This window comes from Pelophylax lessonae (genome assembly GCF_965119305.1).
Source record: "Pelophylax lessonae genome assembly, chromosome: 1".
Taxonomy (NCBI): domain Eukaryota; kingdom Metazoa; phylum Chordata; class Amphibia; order Anura; family Ranidae; genus Pelophylax; species Pelophylax lessonae.
Genome location: NC_138768.1, coordinates 33,369,276 through 33,386,293, shown reverse-complemented (window position 1 = coordinate 33,386,293; position 17,018 = coordinate 33,369,276). Strand labels below are relative to the sequence as shown.

General features: G+C 47.3%; 1 protein-coding gene across 1 annotated transcript in view; it reads left to right on the top strand.

The window, feature by feature from the left end:
• The window catches only part of UNC13B (unc-13 homolog B), a 703,803-nt gene that overhangs the window by 304,970 nt on the left and 381,815 nt on the right, over window positions 1-17,018 (top strand). The window contains exon 9 of the mRNA XM_082256386.1: window positions 15,071-15,373. Coding sequence (XP_082112512.1) covers window positions 15,071-15,373 — 303 coding nt within the window. The remainder of the gene's footprint in view (window positions 1-15,070; window positions 15,374-17,018) is intronic.

Sequence of the window (17,018 nt, the reverse complement as noted above, 5' to 3'; positions counted from 1 at the left end):
TTAAAACCAAGCTTCCTTTGGTGGTTTTTATTCACCATTGGGTTTTTTGTTTTTTGCTAAACAAATAAAAAAAAAAAGGCTGAAAATTAAAAAAAATGTTTCTTTTCTATTTTAATATTTTGTAAAGAAGTCATTTTTCTGCTTCAATGATATGCACTAATGAGGCTGCACTGATGGGCACTGGTTAGTGGGACTGATGAGGAGGCACTAATATGCAGCACTGATGGGCACTAATAGGCAACATGATGGGCAGCCTTTATGAGCACTGATAGGCGGCAATGATAGGCACTAATGGGTGGAAATGATGGGCACTGATGGGAAGCCTTTATGGGCACTGATGGGAAGCCTTTATGGGCACTGATGGGTGGCAATGATAGGCACTGATGGGCAGCATTTATGGGCACTGATAGGTGGAAATGATGGGCACTGATGGGCAGCCTTTATGGGCACTGATGGGCGGCAGTGATGGGCACTGATGGGCGGCAATGATGGACACAGATGGGCAGCCTGTATGGGCACTGATGGACAGTCTTTATGGGCTCTGATGGGCAGCAATGATGGGTACTGATGGGTGGCAATGATGAGCGGCAATAATGGGCACTGATAGACGGCAATGGGCACAGATAGTTGGTACTGATGGGCACTGATAGACAGCACTAATTAACAGCCTTTATGGGCAATGATAGGCAGCATTGATGAGAAGGCACTGATGAGAAGTCACTGATGGGTGGCACTGATGAGGAGGCACTGACAGGCATCACTGATGGGCACTGGTGGGCATCGCTAATGGGGATGCACTGATTAGCATTGCAGATCCCCCCCTGTCAGGAGAGCCGCTTATTGGCTCTACCTCTACCTGCGCCCTGTCAGCGTAAATAGTGGAATGCCGATAACCTATTTACACTGTGATCAGCTGTGTTTGGACACAGCTGATCACGTGGTAAAGAGCCTACGTCATAGCCTCTTTGCCTTGATCGGAGATGCACATTACCGATCCCCACGCTGCGTGCCCCCGGGGGCGCGCACGAGCAGCTTGTACTAAAGGATGTCATAGGACGTCCAGTCAGCAAGGGAGATCCCGCCCAACCTATAATGGCGAATGGCAAAATGACAGCAGGTCGGGATGTGGTTCATATTAAAAGGTTGAACTTCTGTGAAAGATTGCTGTATATTCATTATAACAAGTCAAGAAGTATTCCTGCAGACTTGTAATGTTACTGGTGGGGGAGTCCCCTTTAATATCCTTCTACCGATACCAGACATCCGACTCTGAGTAGTATTCTCCTTGGCAGTCGGGTTATGCGTCATCATGCGACACCCGTCTGGCTGATTATTTCATGCACGACAGGAAAAATGTGCATTAGAGGTCCCATTAACATTGTTTAGCTTGTCACATCGCCCATAAATATTGACTTTAATGTGACACTTGGTACAAGGCAACCGGTGTTTTCTTTGCTTCCACTTTTCCAAGACGAAACACAACTCACTCTGCTGTCTCACAAACAGCGGCATTTGCAGCACGCCCCCCCCCCCCCCACTTCTGTTTGGAACGAGCAGTACATGTTAATTGTGGTCATGTGCACTGCTCTATGGACACTACGAAACCCGTAATCCAATCATGTTCCCAAGAAACCACATGAGGAACTTGGACTGTGGTGGAGGGCTGAACTTACTTCTGCTCAATGGTAATTTTGAACCTTTGGATCTGGGAAGGTATGGAAGTAGGTAAACCTATAGAAAGCAAACACCTAGGAATAATCGGTATGATATGGCTCTTCCAGGAAGGGGGCGTGGATGTGTATTAGGGATCGCCCGAATATCGGCAAGGCCGATATATCGAGGGCCGATATGCACATTCCCCGAAATATCGGAATCGGCCCCCGGAGGTTACCGATATTGCCGATATTTCGGGAAAGTGCTTGTACCGATGCCTGCAGCCTCCGGCTTCCATAGCCGACGGTCAGCTGTCTTGTAATGACAACCGATGGGGCTGAGAAGCCGCTCGGCTGTCATTACAAGGAGCGGGAGGGGACGTTCCCCCATACCCCCCCCCCTCCCGACACCTTCCGCGGCTCGTCCCGCCGAGAGACCTGGGCAACCAGCCTGCACGGCCGCTGAAGACCCGATCAAAGCCGCATTCGGATCTGATCGGGTCTCCATGCAAAAACCCAGAAGTGATGTCATGACCTCATTTCCGGGTACTCGGCGCCAGATTTAAAAAAATGACAGCTTTCAAAACAGTCAAAATTGGCGTTTTTGAATGCTTTTAAGTGCAGAGAAGGGGTTTGGGGTCTTTTAGATCTCCAGATCCCTCCACAAGAGTACCTGTCAAGAAAAAAAAATGTAAATGTACGAAAATATCGGCCAATATTGGCCGATACCGATATACGATGACCAAAATATCGATATCGGTATCGGCAATAAAAAAATGATATCGGTCAATCACTAATGTGTATGTCCGGCGGCTCGCTCCCGCTGTGGTTACACACAGTGGGAGCTGATTGGTGGGTACTGCGGACTTGATGTCCACCGGCACCTACAGATCGTCAGCCAGAGAGACAGAACTGTTGTCTGCCTTTGCGCAAACCGATCAATATACGCCTATTGGGATTTGTTTTGCCAAAAAAATTTTCAGAATACATTTTGGCCTAAATTTATGAAGAAATTCGTTTTTTTTTTTTTTTCTTGGATATGTTCTATAGCAGAAATTAAAAAATGTTTTTTTCAGAATTGTCAGTCTTTTTTGTTTATTGCAATAACTTATGGATCATAAGTAGGTGTCACAATTAAGTATGGATCTTTTTTTGTTTATAGCGCAAAAAAAAAAAAAAAAACGCAGAGGTGATCAAATACCACCAAAAGAAAACTCTTTTTTTTTTTTGTGTGAAAAAAAGGAAATGTCGCACGACCACGCAAGTCAGGTAACTGCTGGCAGACCAGCCGCCGCCTATAAACGCCGACAGGATCCCAAGAATCGCCGTACCTGTACGGTGGTTCGCAGGAGCAACCCTGGGCCCACTCGCCAGTGGGGAGGCCGATGCACGGGGCCAGTGGCTGCGATTGCTGCCAGGCACCCGAGATCGCTCCCCGTGACAAGAGAACGGCGGTCTGCTGTTGTAAACACAGCAGACGGTTGTTCTCTCAGGAATCAATACAGAGCTCCTGTGTCCCTCCTATTTAAGATCACAGGTCTCTGTATTGATTTCACAAGCCCATCCCCCTCACAGTTAAAAAACACCCCCTAGGCTCACACTTAACCCTTTGATCGCCTCTGGGTTAACCCCTTCCTTGCCAGTGTCATTATTACAATAACTGCATATTTTTTGCACTGATTACTGTAGTAATGTCATTGGTCCCCCCAAAAGTGTCAGTTAGGTGTCCGATCTGTCTTCCGCAATGTCACAGTGCTGCTAAAAATTGCTGATTGACGCCATTACTAGTTAAAAAAAAAAAAAAAAAAGACAAATTTTTCCCTTAGTTTGTAGACGCGATTACTTTTGCGGAAACCAATCAAAATTTGCTTATTGGGATTTTTTTTTTTTTTACCAAAAAATATGTAGCAGAAAACAAATAGGCCTAAAATTATGAAAAATTTTGATTTACATTTTTTTTTTTTTATTGGGAATGTTATATAGCAGAAAGTGAAAAATAATTTTTTTTTCAGAGTTGTCGCTCTTTTTTTGTTTGTAGCGCAAAAAATAAAAAAATCGCACAGGTGATCAAATACCACCAAAAGAAAGCTCTGTTTGTGGGGAGAAAAAAGGGCATCAATTTTATTTGGGTACAGCGTCGCACGACCGCGCAATTGTCGGTTAAAATAACGCAGTGCCGAATTGCAAAAAATGGCCTGGTCATTAAGGGGGAAATTTTTCCGGTCCAGAAGTGGTTAAAGTAATGCAGTGCCGTATTCCAAAAAATGGCCTGGTCAGGAAGGGGGGTAAATCTTCAGGAGGTCAAACCGGGGTGCAAAGTTTGAAAAGCAGAACCCCTTGTCAAACTGGCCCACTGAGTTGAACGGGGCTGCACCACAACAGCGTGCAATGCCCAGGTTTGCAGCCCGGTAGTGCAGCATTATAGGGGTAAATCAGAGGCGATAGAAAACCTCCTCAATGCTTGTCAAATGCCCTCTGAAAAGCGATGTGACTGGAAATAGAGTGTTTTGATCTGGGTACAGTGGAGATTTCCGCAGACCTGCAGTGAAGAACGTGTGAACGGCTCCCAGGGTTTGCAGCGTATTGGAAGGAAGGGACCTGACCGGGGTGTCAGAGTAGCTGGAGAGAACCTGGATGTCTCCTAGGCTCTCCTGCCAGAATCAGGCCTCCTCACTGTACCGATCAGCTCCTCGTGCTCCCCCTACTTATAGGCATCTCCCCACATGGATCTGTCAGTGCGTCTGTCTGAGCCTGTAAGGAAGCTGAGGCTTGATGACCATGGAGGGATCGATGGTTGGATAGGGTCCTGGGACTGCATTTGCCCAAGATTGCCAAAGTCCATCTCTGCAGTGAGCATCAGAGGGGTAGATACATTCCTACATCCAGCAGGACCATGAAAAATGAACGTACCACCCTCTAACTGGAAATTGGATCACAGCAGCCAAAAAAAAAAAAAAAATTGGAGATTTAAATGAGGCTGAGAGTAATAGAAGGGACTTTTAGTGTCACCTAAATGAAACCGTGCAATGTAGGACCTTGGTGCCATATCTGGGGTTTTCCAGAAAGGCAGCATGGTGCTGTGATGTTCCCTGTGGGAAACTATAGGAGAATTGTCAAAGATTGCCAAAGCTTTGCTGCAATGGAATACCGGATATTCTGTGTAAGTGGTGTGGAAAACCGGCTTTAAAGGTGCCATTCTTAGCAGTAGTAATCTTATAAATAGCTGACCAGGAACGGATTATGTTTTCCTGAGTTCCCTTTCTGAAAAGGTGCAGACAGGGAAAATATTAAGGAACGCCGTTGACACTAAATACTTTTTTTTTTTATTTTTTTAATGCGTTTATTTTTATTTAGTGTGCATGTGTGTGTGTGTATACTGTATGTTTATATGTGTATATACTGTATATGTGTGTATATACTGTATATGTGTGTATATTCTGTATGTGTGTGTATATACTGTATGTTTATATGTGTATATACTGTATATGTGTGTATATACTGTATATGTGTGTATATTCTGTATGTGTGTATATACTGTATGTATATATGTATGTATATACTATCTGTGTGTGTGTACTGTGTGTGGGTATATACTGTATATGTGTTTATATACTGTATGTATATATGTGTGTATGTATACTGTGTGTGTGTGTGTGTATGTATATATTGGGTATGTATACTGTGTGTGTGTGTGTATGTATACTGTATGCATGTGTGTGTGTGTATACTGTATGTATATGTGTGTATGTATACTGTATGCATGTAAATACATATATATATATATATATATACACACACACTATATTACCAAAAGTATTGGGACACCTGCCTTTACACGCACATGAACTTTAATGGAATCCCAGTCTTAGTCTGTAGGGGTCAATATTGAATTGTCCCACCCTTTGCAACTCTTCTGGGAAGGCTGTCCACAAGGTTTAGGAGTGTGTCTATGGGAATGTTTTACCATTCTTCCAGAAGCGCATTTGCGAGGTCAGGCACTGATGTTGGACGAGAAGGCCTGGCTCAGAGTCTCCAGTCTTAATTCATCCCAAAGGTGTTCTAGCGGGTTGAGGTCAGGACTCTGTGCAGGCCAGTCAAGTTCCTCCACCCCAAACTCGCTCATCCCGGTCTTTATGAACCTTGCTTTGTGCACTGGTCCAAATCATTTGGTGGAGGGGGGGATTATTTTTCATACCCTTAGTTCCAGTAAAGGGAATTCTAAAGGCATCAACATACCAAGACATTTTGGACAATTTCATGCTCCCAACTTTGTTGGAACAGTTTGGGGATGGCCCCTTCCTGTTTCAGCATGACTGCACACCAGTGCACAAAGAAAGGTCCATAAAGACATGGATGAGTGAGTTTGGGGCAGTGGAACTTGACTGACCTGCACAGAGTCCTGTCCTCAACCTAATAAAACATGAATTAAACCGGAGACTGCAAGCCAGGCCTTCTCGTGCCTGACCTCACAATGCGCTTCTGGAAGAATGGTTAAACATTCCCATAGACACACTCCTAAACCTTGTAGACTAAGACTAGAACGCCATTAAAGTTCATGTGCGTGGAAAGACAGGTGTCGCAATACTTTTGACAATATCATATGTATATATATATATATTAGTTCATTGAGGGAACCATGAATGCCAACATGTAATGTGACAAACTTTCGGAGACTGGACCGCAGGGCAGCATTCCAACATAAGGACCCCAAACACTTGGGACTTGGGATGTCTGGCGATAAGACACCTGCCTCGGTGTAACCCAGGCGCCAGGCCAATAATTCTAGTCGCCAATGCAACCTGGCTCCTGGTAAGGATAGGGTGATACACTTCTATTACAGTTTTGTACCCAATATGTAGATTCCCCTATTTATTTTAATCTAAAAGAATGTCAAGAGAGTAAAAAAGAGAGCATTCATAAGCAACAAGTGACATATGTTAGTCAGCAGTTTATGCTACCTGACAAACTTTTAGTTTACCCTTATTTTAGTCATCCAGTGCAGACCAATTTCACAAGTTTTTTTGTATGCTATATGGTCACAAGTTTGTTGTCACCGGATAATCACACCTATATGGGCTTATTGGATATCACATTCTAAAACCATGGCCATTATTAGGGGGGAGTCCGAATTTCCCACCCGACTGGGAAGATTGTGGATTGTGTGGGAATTTATGCCCATTCAGCCAGCCTGTGAGGTCAGGTAATGATGTTGGACAAGAAGACCTGGATCAAAATTGCCATTCCACTTCATCTCAATTGTATTTAGTAGGGTTTTTGGGCCAGGACTGTGTCCAGTTCCTCCTCGCTTTTATGGAACTGGCTTTGTGCACAGGGGTACAGTCATGCTGGATTAAGATTTTGAATTGTGTGGGAAGTTATGCCCATCCAGCCATCCAGCATTGGTGATCTCAGGTACTTGCTATTGGACTAAAAGACCTTGATCACAATTGGCATTCCACTTCATGTCATAGGTATTTAGTAGGGTTGAGGCTAGGATGGTGTGCAGGTTCCTCTTCACCTTTTCTCTTTCGTTCATTGATGGACACCGCTCCTGATATTCTTAACCATTTGGTACACTGCCCCCTACAGGGGTAGGACACGAGGCAGAAAAAAAGGCTGGTTACGCCTTTGGGCAGTCCCAGGGGGTATACTCCCTCTCTCTGCTCTAGGTAGGTTTTTTTATGCCTAGTCGGCAGTAAGGACTTAGTTCCTTGCTGAGATCTCTAGTCCTGGCAATTTTTTCTTTTTAGATCTACTTTTCTCCTGTGAGATCTACAATTAACTGCCCGAATGGGCGACGGGCTGTAAAATCTAGATTCAGTGGTCACCCCAGTCTGGCCAACGAGCGTGCGCAGACCTCAGCTCCACACTAGGTCGGCCACGACATCGCCCCACCAGACAGGGGCTGGCCTGTGAATTAAACACCTCGCAAAGTCACATATGACCGGGTCTCGGCCCGAGTCACAGCGTTCTTCCTGACCAACAGCCCCCCATCTCAATGGTGAGGGGTTCTGTCTGGAGCATTAATACAAAAAACAAAAATGTGCTGCGCTAGACCATGAATAAGTGCCAAATAAATTAACAATTCAAAAAACTCAGAGTAAATAACTCAAATGATCCCATAGACGTAAATATGCTGGGAAAAAAAGTCCATGTGACAGAGTGATGTTGAGTTCCCAAAACGCAAAACAGCTCCGTGAATGTGCTCCAATCCACCACCACAAATTAAAGCCTCTCACCTTAATTTCTGACCCAGGAGTCACCCAGGGTCAGATATAGCAGTCCCCCACAGGGGTAATGGATAGTCAGCAAGATATCACAGCAGGATGTCCGGGATCCAATGGCTTATACACCCATACACAGAGGGCCAGGTAGGGAAGGAATAGAAAAAAAGATCTAATGCTCTCTGCTAAGTTACAGTAAAGCAATTTAATCAATGAATCCACTTACAGGAAAAGGCACTCAACAGGTACATCAGCGGTTTGTTTGGATCAAGAGAGAATGTGACATCGGCAGCTAGGCTCCGCCCCCTCTGTACGTGTTACGTCGGCATGCAGGGTGATGACTTCTTCAGTCTTGTACCTTGTGGGGGCTCCTGTCAAGGCCCCATGTCCTGCCTGGGCCTGTCCTTGAGGCCCAGGGATCCCTGGGAGCCACCATTTTGTTGTTCCCTGTGTGCTCGATGCATGGCGGCCATGTTTGTCTAGTCTGGCAGCCGTTTTGCGGTGGTTTGCCATTAAAAGTAGCGTGGCTATGACTATGGAGCCCTGTGGGTGGCGATTTTGGCGGTGGGAACCCCTCCTTATCCCCTGGTGCTCACTCCTGGATCTTTTCACTTTCTGATCGCCGCATGTGGAGTGCAGTTTATCCTGGTGGCTGCGGATGCCTGTTTCTGCTGGGTGGTGAGTCTGGTGGGGTCCTCTCCCTCTTTGCTGAGGATCGCTTGGTGCTTATTGCCTGGCGGCTGGTCGGTGCTGCCAGCGCAGTAGGGATTGTTCCTTTGCAGTGTTTTGCACTTTTTGTAGGTCTCCCAGGGGGCTACTAAGGTCAAGGACCCTCGTCGTAAATGTGGGCCCATCTTCTTGGCTCATACGTTTTTTTCGTCGGTGCTGCCAGCGCAGTAGGGATTGTTCCTTTGCAGTGTTTTGCACTTTTTCTAGGTCTCCCAGGGGGCTACTAAGGGCAAGGACCCTCGTCGTAGATGTGGGCCCATCTTTTTGGCTTATAAGAAGTTTTTTCATCCCTCAGGGTCAACGGACAAGGGCTCGAAGCATTTCAGGGCCTCCTCTGGGGGTTCCAAACGAACCTGGTCTGGCAAACTGAGAGCGGGCTTCTCCAGACCCGCGGACAGGGCTTCTTCAGCATGAAGGTGCGCCCTCACCCGAATTGGGTGTGGGGGGACGTCTTCGCCCGTTTCCAAGCCCGTGGACTTCCCTGGTCCAAGACAAGTGGGTCCACAAAGTCATTCGGTCCAGCTCCAAGATCGAGTTTTGCATTTGTCTCCCGGCAAGATTCTTTCCTTCCAACTTGCGCCTGTCCCCAGACCACTTACAGGGTCTGTTTGGGGCGGTAAAAGACCTGTTACTTCAAGGGGTGATAGTCCCGGTTAGTTTCGGAACATTGAGTTTTTACTCAAACCTTGTTACAGTTCCCAGGAAGGAAGGCAAGGTGCGTCCAATCCTGGACCTCAAGGCGCTGAACTGCTTTGTGCGGGTGCAGAAGTTCAGGATAGAGTCCATTCACGCGGTATTGGCATCCCTGCATCAGGGGGATTTTCTTGCCTCTATCGACATCACAATGCTTACCTTCACATTCCAATATGTGCTTTCACCAGCGCTTCCTCTGCTTTGCCATGGGAGAGGAGCATTATCAGTTTTTGGCGTTACCCTTTGGTCTTGCCTCTGTTCCTCGGGTCTTCACAAAAGTGTTAGCCCCGGTGCTAGTGTTGTTACGCCAACAGGGGATCACGATACTGGGCTACTTGGACGACTCCCTTCTGCAAACAGGGTCTCTTACTGGTCTGGTGGAAAACCTGGAAATCATCATACGAACTCTGAGGGAGTTCAGCTGGATTCTGAGTTTTCAGACGTATGCTCTGGTTCCGTCTACAAAGCTGAACTATCTATCTGGGTCTGACTCTGGACTCGGCCTTAGCCACAGTGCTCCTTCCTCTGGACAAGCTCCAGAAATTGCAGGCTGCAATTTGTCTCCTGCTGTCCAGCAGATGGTTGTCTCTCCAGACTTGCATGCGGGTGTTGGGCCTGATAGTGTCTACCTTCGAGGCGGTTCTGTTTCACAGTTCGTTACAAGGTCCCTGCAAAGGGAGATTCTGGCCGAATGGGACAAGAATCCACAATCTCTGGACAATCCGATCCAGCTGAGCTGGGGATCGAAGGAGTCCCTGGTATGGTGGCCTCCATTCTCCGGTGCTTCGGCTGGGCAAATCTTTCCTCTCCTGGTATTGGACAGTGGTCGCCACAGATGCCAGACTGTCCGGCTGTGGAGGTGTCCTTGGCAAAAATTCCGCTCCAGTGCGTATTCAATCGGACAATGTAAATCAAAAGGGGGGGCACAAGATGTGTCCTGGCAGCTCTGGAGGTAGCCGGCATTCTAATGTGGGCAGAACGGTTTGAACGGTTTGTTCCAGCCCTTTCCGCTGTACACTTTCCCGGGGTGGGACGGCATTGGACCAAGGGGAGTGGTCCCTTCATCCGGAGGTATTTCATCAGTTGTGTCTCTGGTGGGGCATCCCAGAGGTGGATCTGTTGACGTCTCGGCTCAATAGAAAGGTGCAGAGGCTTGTGGCTCGGTCACAGGATCCTCTGGCGGACGCCACAGATGCGATGGTGGTCTCATGGGGTCAATATTGTCTGATTTATGCCTTCCCTCCTCTCAAGCTTATGCCAAGACTTCTACGCAGAAGGGATTCTTGTCATCTTCGTGGCTCCAGACTGGCCTCGTCGAGCTTGGTACGCTGACCTGGTGCTGCATTCAACATTCAACATTCAAGCTTCATCTCAGGGGGGATCTGCATGTCCCAAGGACCAATCTTTCATCCTGCTTTACAGTCGCTTGCTTTGAGGGCTTGGCTGTTGAATGCCAGGTGCTGATGGATAGAGGTTTTTCTGGGTCTGTAATTCCAACAATGTTAAAAGCTAGAAAATCTACTTCTAGTAAGATCTTCCATCATACGTGGAAGTGGTACGTTGCATGGAGGGAATTTCTTGGGGTTCATCCTCGCTCTTCCTTGTTGGCTTGGATCTTGACCTTCCTTTAACGGGTGGCTGAGCAAAAACTGGCCTTGGGTACTATCAAGGTATCGGCCTTAGCAGTCTTCTTTTAACAGCCCTTGGCCACACACTCCCTGGTGTGTACTTTTCTTCAGGGGGTTAGGCACTTGGCCCCTCCAGTGCGGTCTCCGTTGCCGCCTTGGGACCTCAATTTGGTGCTCTGTCCTTCAGAAGCCTCCCTTTGAGAATCATCAGGAGATTCCCCTGCTTACGCTGCCCCAGAAGGTAGCCTTCTTGGTGGCTATCACTTCTGCACACAGCGTGTTTATATTGGTGGCATTATCCTGTCGTTCACCTTACTTGGTGGTTCACAGAAATAAGGTGGTTCTTTGTCCCTGTCCATCGTTTCTTCCAAAGGTTGTCTTTGATTTTCATTTCAATGAAGACATTGTATTGCCTCCCCTGTGCCCCAGGCCACACATCCAAAGGAAATTGCTTTGCATGCCTTGGATGTGGCAAATAGGGTGTACCTGGCAGCTACGGAATCTTTAGGAAGTCAGACTCACTATTTGTGCTTGCGGATGGGCCTCAGAAAGGGTTGTCTGCTTCCCCTGCGACTATTTCCGGATGTTTAGACAGACAGGGATTCAGGTCTTTTCTATCAAGGGTCAGATTCCTCCTTTCCCTGTAAAGGCGCACTTTACTCGGGCGCTCGCTGCCTCCTGGGCCTTCCGTCATCAAGCGTCAGTGGTGCAGGTTTGCAAGGCAGCCTCCTGGTCGTCGGTGCACACTTTCACAAAGTTCTATAAAGTGGATGTGTTGGCATCTGCTAATGCTTCCTTTTCAATGATTTTTATTGAAAGTTTTCAGCATACAAACGTGTGTTATAACAAAACAGCAATAATTGAAAAACGGTACGAAACCGTATAACAGTCCCAGTGGTCAGGTAGTACAGTCCGGGATAGACAAGCATAAAAATACAGTAGGAAACTTATTTCCCAGGAGGGAGACCTTGCGAAGTGAGGGCTCAAGGACTCCCACACACGTGGAGATATAGAGACGTCCCCCCGCAATGCGTCAGAACTCCAACAAACAATATCAGCCTTCGCTAATTGATAAACATATAGGCTACTGCTAGATAGCTGGGCTGAAACCAACCTAGAAGATTAAACCACGGCCGATGACCACCGAGAAATCCTCAGCAAAAAAATAAAATGAAAGAAAAAGGCTGCTGAGAGACAAATATAGCGGATAAAGGAAATGGAGAAGAAAGAAGAAATGGAAAGAAAAGGCGAGAGAAAGAGGAAGAAATGGACCCAACCCCGCCCACCGGACCCCCACCTCCAGACCCAAGCGGACTACTTATTCGTTCCCAGTAAGATAATTGAGCCAGGGTTCCCACACTTTGTCGAATATGTGCATCTTATCATCCAGTTGAGCCGACAGCCTCTCATTCAGCATTATCCAGGATAGTTTGTGTCTAAGTTGCTCAAACCGCAGGACAGGAGACCTCCAAGATCTAGCAATCGTAATTTTGGCCGCTGTAAAAATAAATGTTATAAGTTTCCTTTGCGCCCTGGTTGCCGTGTCCACCTTTCTGCCCAGTAGGGCCTGCTGCGGTGACTTAGTCAGGTTTATCTGTGTAAGAGAGTATATACAGTTATACACTCTGATCCAGAAACGTCTCACTTTGGGGCATTGCCACCAAATGTGGAACATAGAACCAACCTGGCCACAGCCTCGGAAACACTGAGGAGACGCCCCGGGCACAAAGGATGCTATCCTGGTCGGCACCATGTACCAACGCAGTAGTACCTTATAATTAGCTTCTATGATTGAGGTGTTAATTAGGGATCTGGAGGCCTCCTGAGCCATGGCATGCCAGTCTGCCAAATCAATGGTTTCCTGGACGTCTGCCTCCCAACGCTCCATGTATGGGAGTTTCAGAGGAGAGTCCGTCAACATATTGTAAATCATTGAAATATAGCCCCGCAATTTGTCGTGTTTGCGACACAAAAATTCCATAGAAGTCATGGTGGTCAGGTCAGAGAGGTTAGAGAGAGAACGCAGAAAATGATCAATTTGAGTGAACCTAAAATATTCCGAGGCAGGCAACGTATATTTATCAATCAACTGTTGTTTCTTAAGAATACCTCTATGGTCACAAAAGTCTGCAATACGGAGTAGTCCCTTGTTTGTCCACCACTGGAACGATTTGGGTGAGAGACCCGGGGGGAACCCGCTATTATTGAGGATCGGGGCCAGGGGAGCATGCGGGGAGCGAAAGCCATGCAATGTAGACAATCGGTCCCAGAGGGCTAGGGAATGAGACAAGGCCGGGCAAAGAATAGGGGGGCGTTCTCTGGGTGGCAACCACATAATGTTGGAGATCTCTCGGTCCAAGACGGAGCTAGCCTCCATTCTCATCCAGATTGCAGGGGGTTGATGGGTATGAAATTTCGCTAATTGGGCTAATTGTGCAGCGTAATAATATTTCAGCAAGTCTGGCACTCCCAGACCGCCCCTGATTTTAGGCGTGTAAAGCGTTCTTTTGTTCACCCTGGGTCTCTTATTCCCCCAGATAAATGCGAGAACCTGGCTCTGAAATCGAAGCACCTCCGACCTCTTTAGTGCAACTGGTAGCGTGCGAAACAAATACAACACCCTCGGAAGGACATTCATTTTGACTGAGTGCAGTCGACCAAACCATGAGGGAGGGTGTAATGACCACCGTTCCATGTCCACCTTCAAACGGGCAAATAATGACGGATAATTTTTGGAATATAATGTGTGCAGGGAAGGAGTCAAATTGATACCTAAGTAAGGCAGGGAATCGGAGTGCCAGACAAATTTAAATGTGTTCTGAAGCAATGTTACTGTCCGTGCTTCAAGGGTAATGTTCATAGCCTGCGATTTTGCTTGGTTCACATGCCTAATGCTTCCTTTGGCTGCAAGGCTTTGCAGGCTGCTGTTTAGAGGACTTGGTCCTCTTTGAGGGTGTATTGTTTTTCAGATGAGCTCCAGTTGTTTTGGTTGAGCTTCTGTTTACCTGGTTGGCTATAGTTAGCCTTGGGAATTTCTTTTTAGCTGTTTCCACCCCTCACGTATAACATTGCTTTGGGACGTCTCAATGGTTAAGAATATCAGGAGCTGTGTCCGTCAATGAAGGAAAGAGAAAATGGGATATTTGAGTTCCTGTAAAATCCATTTCTCTGATGTTTATTGACGGACACAGCACCCACCTCTCTGTGGTGTTGTATTCTTCTGACACTGTAACAAAACTGAGTACCTATAGCAGAGAGATGGCGTATACTCCCTGGGACTACCCATAGGTGTAGCCAGACTTTTTTTTTCTGCCTAGTGTCCTACTCATGTAGGGGGCAGTATAACCCAAAGGTTTAGAATATCAGGAGCTGTGTCCGTCAATGATCATTGGAGAAATGGATTTTTATGGTAAGTCAAAAATCCAATTTTTTGATGCTGGCTTTGTGCACAGGGGTACAGTCATGTCGGAAGGGCCTTTAAGAGTGGAATCACACAAGTGAATAAAAAGATCTGTGTGCCCTGGTACCTTTCATTGGGAACACCTGAACTCAATCATTAGGAGGGCTGTCCACAGACTTTTGACTATAAAGTGTATATATCCTAGATGACACTGAGCCAAGAGTGACTGAACTAGGGACAAAGTTTCAGAAGTTAGTCCGTACCTGTCTTTGATTTTGTCAGACTTCAGTTTTTGATAACTTTCTAGTAGTAGGGAAACATTCAGTAACAATTTAAATGACCAATTGCCTCTCTCTGGTTCTGGTTTTTGGGCAACGTTAGCAAAAAAAATCAATGTTTCATGGTGGATGTTGGCCATTTATTACACATTTGGCATTTATCTTCATGGTTGAGACAACACTGGGGTACTACTAGTGCAGTCTTTCACATACAAATGTTGTATTGTGATAAAGTAGATAAATCATTCTTTACAATTAGGTTGAACTGTGGCAGGTTGGAAGTTTTAAAGTTAATTTAAAGAATTTTGTAAAGTTTGCGTTAAAGGAAGAAATACAAGTTGACTTCATCTGGCCTCTTAAACATTTTCAGTTTTCAGCTCTTACCTTTCATCAATTTCTGGCTTTTTTCCTTTATCTTATATCATTGTATAAATAACACTGCCTTTTTTCCCTCTTCTACCTCCAGTCCTGCCGGGAGTAGCCGGTATGGCTCCTCTGGTAATGTTAGCCAGGGGAGCTCCCAGCTGAGCGAATCTGACCATTACCATGAAAGCCTTCACTCTCTGGACCTAGAGGAAGAGCGCCAAGATCCCAGTTATGCTTTCCGATCCTCCCCCAAGCAGAGGAAAACTGACCAGGAATGGTTCAATGACCGTGATGCCGACAAGACGCAGTCTCAGGGAACGGAAACACAGCCAGAAAATGTCGCCACCAAACCACTCCAAGAGCTAGAGCAACCCAAAGATATCTTTGTGGAGAGGCGGCCAAGGTAAGTTGCAAACCACCTGTTCATTTTTAGCAAATCTATAAAATACTTTTATTGCGTTCACAAATTTCCATTTTTTTTACATTTTGTTTAGTATACTAAAATGCTACATAAATGCCTGCCATCTGAAATTTGGATATGCAGTGGGTTTGCATTTTTCATAAGCTTATGCATAGGAGGGGAAGGTACTTGTCAGTGCTGTATTTTGGCCTAGGCCAACAAGGCCCAAGCCTAGGGCGGCACTTTGCAGGGGGGGTCAGCAAAAAAGCCACCCCCCCCTTCACCTGAGACACTATTGGCCACTGGTTGCTAGAACCGCCTCTCACCTCTCCTCTCTCTCTCCCTCCCTCTCACCTCCCCCTCTCTCTCACCTCCCCCTCTCTCTCACCTCCCCCTCTCTCTCTCACCCCCTCTCTCTTTCTTTATCACCCCCTCTCTCTCTCATCCCCCCCTCTCTCTCTCATCCCTCACTCATCCCCCTTTCACCCCCCCTCTCTCTCACCCCCCCTGTCTCTCTCACTATCTCTCTCATCCCCCCTGTCTCTCGCTCTCTCTCTCACCCCCCTCTCTCTCTCATCCCTTCTTTCTCTCTCTCTCACCCCTCCTCTCTCTCTCTCTCTCTCTCTCACCCCCCTCTCTCTCTCACACCCCCTCTCTCTCTCACACCCCCTCTCTCTCTCACCCCCCTCTCTCTCTCTCACCCCCCTCTCTCTCTCTCACCCCCCTCTCTCTCTCTCTCACCCCCCTCTCTCTCTCTCTCACCCCCCTCTCTCTCTCTCACCCCCCTCTCTCTCTCTCTCTCACCACCCTCTCTCGCTCTCATCCCCTCTTTCTCGCTCTCTCATCCCCTCTTTCTCGCTCTCTCATCCCCTCTTTCTCGCTCTCTCATCCCCTCTTTCTCGCTCTCTCACCCACCCTCCTCGCTCTCTCACCCACCCCCCTCTCTTCGATTCCCCCCTCTCTCTCTTCCCCCCTCTCTCTCTTCCCCCTCTCTCTCTCTTCCCCCTCTCTCTCTTCCCCCTCTCTCTCTTCCCCCTCTCTCTCACCCCCACTCTCTCTCACCCACCCCCTCTCTCTCTCTCTCTCCCTCCCTCACCCACCCCCTCTCTCTCTCCCTCACCCACCCCCTCTCTCTCTCTCTCCCTCCCTCCCTCACCCACCCCCCCTCTCTCTCCCTCCCTCCCTCCCCCACCCCCCCCCCCTCTCTCTCTCCCTCACCCCCTCTCTCTCTCTCATCTCCCCTCTCTCTCCCTCCCTCACCCACCCACCCCCCCTCTCTCCCACCCCTCTTACCCCCCCCCCCCTCGTGAGATCTCAGCGGTTCATACTGGGACTTTTAGTCCTTCAATTTTGAAGGGGGTTCCATCCGTTAAAAAATGAGTGGGAAAAATGTATATGGGGGGGGGGGCGCACAAGTATTTTCTTGCCTAGGGCAGCCCAAAACCAGAATACACCTCTGGTACTTGTGTCCGCTTATGGAGTAGGGTAGACATTTCTTAGATCACCTTACAGGACAGAGGGGAAGGTTCCTCAATCTTTGTAGCACCAGGGATCGGTTTTGTTGAAGACGATTTTTCCACAGACTGGAAGGTGAAGCTGGAGATGGTTTTGGAATGATTTAAGCACATGATATTTATGTGTCCAGTCA